The sequence below is a fragment of the Opisthorchis viverrini genome (genome assembly GCF_000715545.1).
Source record: "Opisthorchis viverrini unplaced genomic scaffold opera_v5_5, whole genome shotgun sequence".
NCBI lineage: Eukaryota > Metazoa > Platyhelminthes > Trematoda > Opisthorchiida > Opisthorchiidae > Opisthorchis > Opisthorchis viverrini.
In genome coordinates this window covers 2,630,071-2,637,702 of record NW_008751661.1, presented here as the reverse complement: position 1 = coordinate 2,637,702, position 7,632 = coordinate 2,630,071, and the positions used below count along the sequence as shown (strand labels likewise).

Below are 7,632 nucleotides of genomic sequence, written 5' to 3'. Positions count from 1 at the left end.
TATATATATATATATATATACCCTTCCGAGCAAAGACATCTCACGGCTGGCAACTTAGCTGGTCTAAGTTGTTGGTCTCTCCTGGTGGTGGGAGGAACATTCTCTGGCGGCTGTGGGTTCAAAATGTGGGGACGTCGAATTTCGATAACAATTCAACGATGATGCGCCAATTTTGTGACCTGGGACACAATTAACACCCTATAACCAACACTCATTGTCCGAGAAAACCACGACAAACGTTCGGAAAAACTCCAGATGGGATTGAACCGGAGCCTTGGGTCCAGATTTGTAGGCGATTTCAATTTAGATAACCTCACCCTTCTGGGGGTATTCTATCCATTGAGTTATAACGTCAGTATCTATGGGGGCGAGACGGCTCGGTGGTTAGAGCGCAAATCTACTGACCGGAAAGTCCGTGGTTCGAACCCGACCTCGGCCTGTCGACTTCCATTGTCTAGGTTTGAGCGGCCTGGCAATATTCCTGCCCTCGTGCCTCCTGGTTGCATGGCAGTTAGAAACCGAAAGAACGCTGAAGCTGAATGATTTTTTCCGTAGCTATGCTGTTTAAGGCTGTGTTCAGTCCACACAGATGTTGGGGTCCTGTTTTTTGAGGGGTCACTGTAATGGTTACGGCCCACGTTGGCGGAAATCATGTAATCCTTGACCGCGTTTTGGAAAGAAACCTGCGTGTGTTGCAATTGGTTGTGTGGATACTAGGTATCTTGATGTAGGGAAATTAAAAAACATTGCACCCAGGCTTCATTAGCGGAGTGACTTGCACCCCGGGGACATGAAGTGGTTTTTGTCCGTAGTTGGGATGGTCTTGAAATATACCACTGTGAAATATGATCTTGTGGGATAGAACGGAAGTCTTCCCGATTTGGGGGTCTTTTTTGTGGGGAGGGGGGAGGTTTAGGTTGGCTGCAGTGCATATATAACTGACTAACTGGTTGTCACAACGAACATTCTCCTGTGGTATCTGCGTTGCTCTACTGCGCCATGGCTCCGAAGGTTGTTTCCAGTTAGGCGGTGAAGGCGTCAAAATATGAGGGTTTCCAAGGACAAGAAGGCGAAGCGGGGCAATAAGGAGAGCTGTGCGATCTACTTCTACAAGGTGCTGCGTCAAGTCCACGTGAAAACTGGTATTTCATTGAAGACCGTGACAATCATGAATTTGTTTGTGAGCGACATTTTCGAGTGCATTGCTGCCTAGCCTAGCTATCTTGTTCACGTCAAGTGATGGCAGCGCCGATGGTAGAACAGGTTAATATATCGCCCAAAAATATCCTGTTAGAGAGAGAGACCCTATTAATCTGACGGTATTCCTGTTTTTTTTTTCATTGAAAGCCATCAGTACCAAGCTCTGGATGGTGGCAAGAGAAATTCATGACCAGGTGGGAGTATGGTGCATATGTATGTCCTAAGGCATCGAATTTCGAAACGTTATTCACTTAGTTTCAAGTCGCTGACGAGAATCTCGGCCTTGTCGTCTTGCAGCTCTGTCCATCTTATTTGGATGGGTGTGTGCCATGCTTTCCACAATCCAGAAGCCTGTTTAGACCATTCCCACCATGTTTCCCTTCCATCACAGCATGCCTTCATTTGGGGTGAGATGGCCCAAGTGGTTAGAGCGCGAATTTACTGACCGGAAGGTTCGCGGTTCGAATCCGACCTCCGCCACTCGACTTCTCCTGTCTAGGCTTGGGCAACCTGGCAGTATCCTAGCCCTCGTGCTTCCTTCGGGTGGCATGGCAGTTAGGCACCGGAAGGCGCTACAGCTGAATGAACTTCATTTGTCTTGCTTAGTTTCATTGTATTTAGACATCAGTATGCGAGCCGTTCAGCTGTAGCACCCTTTCGGTGCCTGGCTGCCATGCCACACGAAGGAGGCACGAGGGCTGTGATACTGTCACGTTGCCCAAGCCTAGACGGGGGAATTCGAGAGACAGGTTGGGTTCGAACCACGGACCTTCCGGTCAGTAAATCCGCGCTCTAACCACTTGGTCTCCACTTGGTCCATCTCGCCGCCATCAGTATGCGAGCCTTTTGTCGGAAAAAGGAATTGGTTCAAGTCGACTTTCATCACTTTAATGTAGTTCTGAGCTACCTAACGTTATCTTGACCCTTATGTTTCCAGACTTATTCATGTTATGTCCCAAATAACGGATGCTAGGGCAACTTCTACAACGCCAACGACATTTCCTGTGACTATCATTTTCAGGATTGTTTTAGCGTCAGCTGCCCCTCGTTTGACAATGTGGTAAACTGGTGAGACTAACTCGCTCTATATGTGACTTTCAGACCACCTTCGCTTAGTAAACCGGAATGCTCCATCACGTTCAGTTTTAGGATGCCGTTTGTGCATTACTCATACCATCCTGGTTCAACTCATCCACGTCAGCCACGCGGGGCGAGATGGTCCAAGTGGTTAGAGCGCTAATTTACTGACCGGAAGGTCCGTGGTTCGAATCCGACCTCCGCCACTCGACTTCCCCTGTCTAGACTTGGGCAACTTGACCGTATCCCAGTCCTCGTGCTTCCTTCGGATGGCATGGCAGCTAGGCACCGGAAGGGTGCTACAGCTGAACAGTTTCAGCCACGCGTTTTTGATTACCCACATATATTTTGCCTCATGCCATCCGCATTTGCACCTGGGCTACCAATCTGGCTCAGCTCTGACATGCATTTTTCACCTTAGGTTGTAAGTGTGAACTTTCAAGAAGTTTTAGTTCGTTTGGGATGTTGTTCGCCGCGGAACGAGATTGCTGACGTCGCTCAAATGCAGACATATTCGCCTTTTCAGACGGACTAAACAACACGTGCTGCATGCTCTGGTGAATTAGTAGCTACTGTTTGCCTGTCGTCAGACTTGTAGTTACTGATGTATTGCTGCAAACCATGATGACTTTAGACTTACATTACCGAGAATGACCACTAAGAACCTCAAAGATGGGACTCTTATTTAACACCACAGCTCTTTTGAATTGACCGCAATACTAGTGCTAGGGTTAGATTCATGGACATTATTTAGCAGGCTATGGAGTTGGGCCTATTTGTTTCCAGCACTATATGCTTTCCTCATGATTTGTTGTAGTATTGTATCTCCGAAGAGTGGGGATGACTCGGTAGCGTCCCTCGACCCGTTGGAACAATATCACAAGTAAGTACTCCTTTGAATGAAGTGACCGCTTTCTTGTTCAGGTTACCCGCCATAATAAAACGTCGTGTTCGAGCCCTTAAGAAGCTTCAATATGAAACCGTTAAAATAGATGTCAACTTCTTCAAAGAGCTATTTGAGTTAGAAATTAAGTACGACCTAGAACACCAGCGTATCTTCGAACAAGTAGGCTATCCGCTTCCCTTAATGATGGGCTTCTTAGCGACGAACCATCGTCTCCGGTGAGAAGGAACCAGCGGATGACGAATGCGACTGGCCCTCGGACGAGGAGCTTGTTGATGGTGAGGGGGATGAAGTTGAAAAACTGTGTGATGAAGTCAATAAAAAGGCGGCGGTTTCCTCAGAGACTAACAGTAAATCAAGTGTGGTTTATTTAGTGAACGAAACTTTTCAGATGCTGATTTGAAAGGCATACCTGACTTCTGGCTGACAACTTTGAGGAACGTCCCTCTCCTGAATGAGACTATCCAAGAGCACGATGTTCCCATACTGCAACATTTGAGCGACATCAAGTGCAAGCTTCACCGAGACGAACCGGTACGTTTGGCACGCTATTCCGTTTAATTTTTCTGAAGGGTTTCACCCTTGAGTTCCACTTTTCTCCCAATGAGTATTTCACCAACAAATTCTTGACCAAGCGGTATTTCTTCAACTACGAAATCTCAGCAGACGAACCTTTCAGCTACGAAGGCCCGGAAATAGTTCGTGCTAAAGGGTAGATATCCTGTGTGTTCTTTCATTTCTACTTGATAGTTGTGTCATCAAGGGTAGATTCCTGTGTGTTCTTTCATTTCTACTTGATAGTTGTGTCATCAACTGGAATCCAGGGAAGAATGTCACAGTCAAAGTAATAAAAAAGGTTCAGAAAAAGAAGGGAAGTGGCGCAAAAAGGACCATAACGAAAAACGTCCAGGAAGATTCTTTCTTCAACTTTTTTGAACCTCCTGAAGAGAGTAGGTCCTTTGTTATTTGTCGATAATCTCTTCTTTTCAGCGTTGTCCGAGGATTTGGTAAATTGGACTGTGACTTTGATATTCACTTCTGTATCTTCACCCTGTCTAGGATGACGATATTCAAATGCTTCTCGAGAGTGATTTTAAACTAGGTCAATTCCTCCGGGACACAATCATCCCCAAAGCAGTTTTATTCTTTACGGGAGAAGAAATTGCCGACGAGGTAATTGTTCGATTTGACTGTGCTTACCCTCTGTTGCCATAGTCGGACGAAGAGGATGACGATGAAGACGAAGATGAGGATGAGGACGATGATGACGAATCCGTGGTAGGTTTGTGTTGAACATTTGACGCTGGTACTCCTGTATTATTTTTCGAATTTGTGCGTAACCCACCCTTTTTACCCCCAGTGGATGTTGTTTCCACTGATGTGCCGCCGCTTGAAAGTGTCTACTAATCTAGTTTCCCGTAAAGAACTATCCTCCTGTGTTCTAGGCATTTTCCTCGACAGGACCTTTTGCATTTCCAGTCACTAATCAAAAGGATAAACGTTATTATAGTCAAGTTAACCAACTGGCTTTTTCCTTTCTCTACTCTTTAATGAATCGATAGTTTGCATGCGATTTGAAACGATAAAACATTGCAAAGTATCGTGACAAATTTTATCGAATATTCGTTCAGGTTGACTTCTTTTCAATCAGATCCGGAAAAGCTCAGCTATTCGCTCGTAAACAGTTATGCAACAGAAATAGGTATGATTAGATTGATGCCGATAATCCTTTGGAACCAATTTTTAGGATAACAGTGGTTTAGCTTTTTTCACAAAATGTTTGTTTCAGTGATGGGGTTGTTATCGAATAGATAGGTAGCAATATACCCCTAAACGTACCTTGCTTGGTCTATATACCACCGTCGTTCGGTGTATTACAGAAATCACAATTTTTCTGGATGGGGATAGACTGTTTTTCGGCGTTACTCTTTAGGCACTCCAGCCTTGTTACATTTTGAGTTAAAGGATTAGTCATGCTGGATAAATCTCAACTCACTATTTGTTCTTCATCAACCGGTTAGCTCGCTGGTTTTCCTTTATTTTGCTTAGCTTATAAAACATTCAGACGGGGATCTGTTTCCGTCCTCCCATGTAAAGTTGGCCTTCCTCAAGACCCCTTTTTCATTTAAATTTCACTACGCTGGTCACGTTCTAGCTGCTAAACTAATGAGGCAGCCGATTTATCTCCTTGTCGATGCGTGTTTTTCGGCTATTGAATAAAACCATTTGAACCCGGAAAATGTGCGTCAAAAATATTCTCTTGATACAACGGATATTGAGGTGATCGAATGCAGCAGTTTTGTTTGCCTACGCGCGCGAATTCGCGTCTGGTGGTGTTGCGTGTAATCGAAGGGATGGATGAAAAAACGGATCATCCAACGTCAGTTGCAGTTCATCTAATGCCAGGGAGAAAGTTTTATGGAGTCTGCTCTAACACACCCTATATGAACGCGAAGGCAAAGGGGCAGCTTTCGTTGACTTGTCTCTATCTGTTTGCGAACTCTTGAGAGCAAGTAATCCGCACCTCTTCTTGAATACCTGTCGTTCACGCTAGGTGCGTGTAGATTCCAGGCTAAAAATGACTACCGTAGTCGTGTGTAGTTGGTGCCCACAGTTTGTTTCTGCTACGAGTGAGCGTAAATATGCGTAGCCGTTACCTCATTCTATCTGATAGTTTCAGTCAACAGGTTCGATCGAAACTTCCTGTTTTAGTTCTCATGTGCAGGATGTACATGTTAAGCCTCTATTCTTGATTTCCTGACATAGGATACCTAGGGAGGCTGATGGAATGGAAGTTATTTCTGCTCCCCGACTAGGTATTGTCCAGCTCGCATTCACTTTGGTATTGCATCTGGAGCAGGGCTTTACAATTATTCCAGCGCAAGCATACTACGAGAATATCATCTTCGTAGACACATGACACATCCACGCGTACAATCATTTGGAGACTACTACTGAGAATTTGGCAACAGGTGCTATCAGGATGGCGTTTTTGAGATCGCAATAAACGGGAGTATGTAGACGCGGCATGTATGGCTACTATCCTTAAGCTAGATGACCTTTGGTCTGGCATTTAAACCTCATTTGTTGCGAGACGCTCATTAAATACCCTCCCCGTAATGGACCATTTCTTACCTGTTCTCTCAACTGGTATCTTACTGGGTGGACAAGTTTGTGTGCGCCTGATTGACCACGACAGGGCGTCTTCATGTGCGACCGCATCTGAAGCCGTTGACATTGGTCAGCTCCTGCTTGCCAAATCGGCAGTATTAACATGTGTTGAAGTTGTATCTTTCGTAACTGGAAACCGTACTCGTCTTTCCAATCTGTTCAATTTATTTGACTGCACCTTGTGGAGGTTTGTGACAGACTAGCACTACGTCCCTTTTCTTTAAGTGATAGGCTGTTAAAAACAAGCCGACTGAGTTGAATAGTAATGAACCGGTAGTGTTGCTGTCCCTGCGTTGTCTCGGGGTCATCGCCTTAAACGCCTCTGGACCGGTTATGGTTTTGGATCGGTACTATTTCTTCTGCGAGTTTTCTGAATCAGCATTTCTACAAAAATGCATTGTGGATTCTATAGTGGTTATGTGGGTCCACGGTGTTCCTAGTGGCGTGTTTTCTGCATCGGACCTGGCGAAAGTAAAACTGAGTGACGTTGGGGCTTAGTTATATCTACTGTATAAGATGGTCACATTCACTTCAGAAATTTGCTCTTGTTTCGTCTCCCTTCAAGTTTCATCTAAGCCGCTGGTGGCCGGAGCCACCATACCCATGCGCACGATTTAGTAGAACAGAACAGAGTCGAATTCCCCCATATAGAACAGTGTATACGGGGTTCTTTGCACCGTTGATATCCTACTCACTGGGTGTGTGTTTGGCAAACTTACCCACCTCACTCTCTCAGCCCTCTGTGTATGGAAAAATAGCTTTCGCTAACATGTTTTTCCTGGTCTGATTTTAGGAGGAAGATGAACACCATCAAGTAAGTCGCTTAAGAGCTTATTGTCCACATTCTCAACCGCAGTTCCGTTTCCTCTAGTGATCCTAACACGTTTATTGGCACACAAATGTGATCGGCGCAACTTTCAGCTGTAGAAATTCAGTGTTTACACGGCTAGTTGGTTTCTGAACACCGCGACTGTGTTGTTGATATCATCATGGATTGCGTAATCAAGCTGTCCAACTGACCAGCGAAAGGTCATTGCAGAGCCTGCGTTCCGTTAATGCTTGTTGATTCGAGCGGTCTTCTATGAGCACAATATCGGAACTAGTTCCTCTTTTTGATATGGGTTTCGCATCACAAAGTTTGTATCGACTAGCGACAGAAACCCTAAACTTAGTCGCAGTTTTGGCGCATGCTCTCGTCATGGGTTTGAGTTTGAAGTTAGATTTTCTACGCCGCAAACTTCAATTGCCCCTGAACCGCTATGTAAGCGACAACGGCTGAG

At 45.2% G+C, this 7,632-nt stretch overlaps 1 protein-coding gene across 1 annotated transcript in view; it reads left to right on the top strand.

The window, feature by feature from the left end:
• Window positions 1-7,632, top strand: part of T265_00531 (hypothetical protein) — a gene marked incomplete at both ends in the record, with an annotated part of 31,192 nt that overhangs the window by 10,373 nt on the left and 13,187 nt on the right. Inside the window, 12 exons of the mRNA XM_009164335.1 lie at window positions 1,700-1,754; window positions 1,829-1,979; window positions 3,095-3,160; window positions 3,202-3,343; window positions 3,381-3,531; window positions 3,573-3,715; window positions 3,754-3,893; window positions 3,983-4,131; window positions 4,172-4,188; window positions 4,241-4,354; window positions 4,397-4,459; window positions 7,146-7,166. Coding sequence (XP_009162599.1) covers window positions 1,700-1,754; window positions 1,829-1,979; window positions 3,095-3,160; window positions 3,202-3,343; window positions 3,381-3,531; window positions 3,573-3,715; window positions 3,754-3,893; window positions 3,983-4,131; window positions 4,172-4,188; window positions 4,241-4,354; window positions 4,397-4,459; window positions 7,146-7,166 — 1,212 coding nt within the window. The remainder of the gene's footprint in view (window positions 1-1,699; window positions 1,755-1,828; window positions 1,980-3,094; window positions 3,161-3,201; window positions 3,344-3,380; window positions 3,532-3,572; window positions 3,716-3,753; window positions 3,894-3,982; window positions 4,132-4,171; window positions 4,189-4,240; window positions 4,355-4,396; window positions 4,460-7,145; window positions 7,167-7,632) is intronic.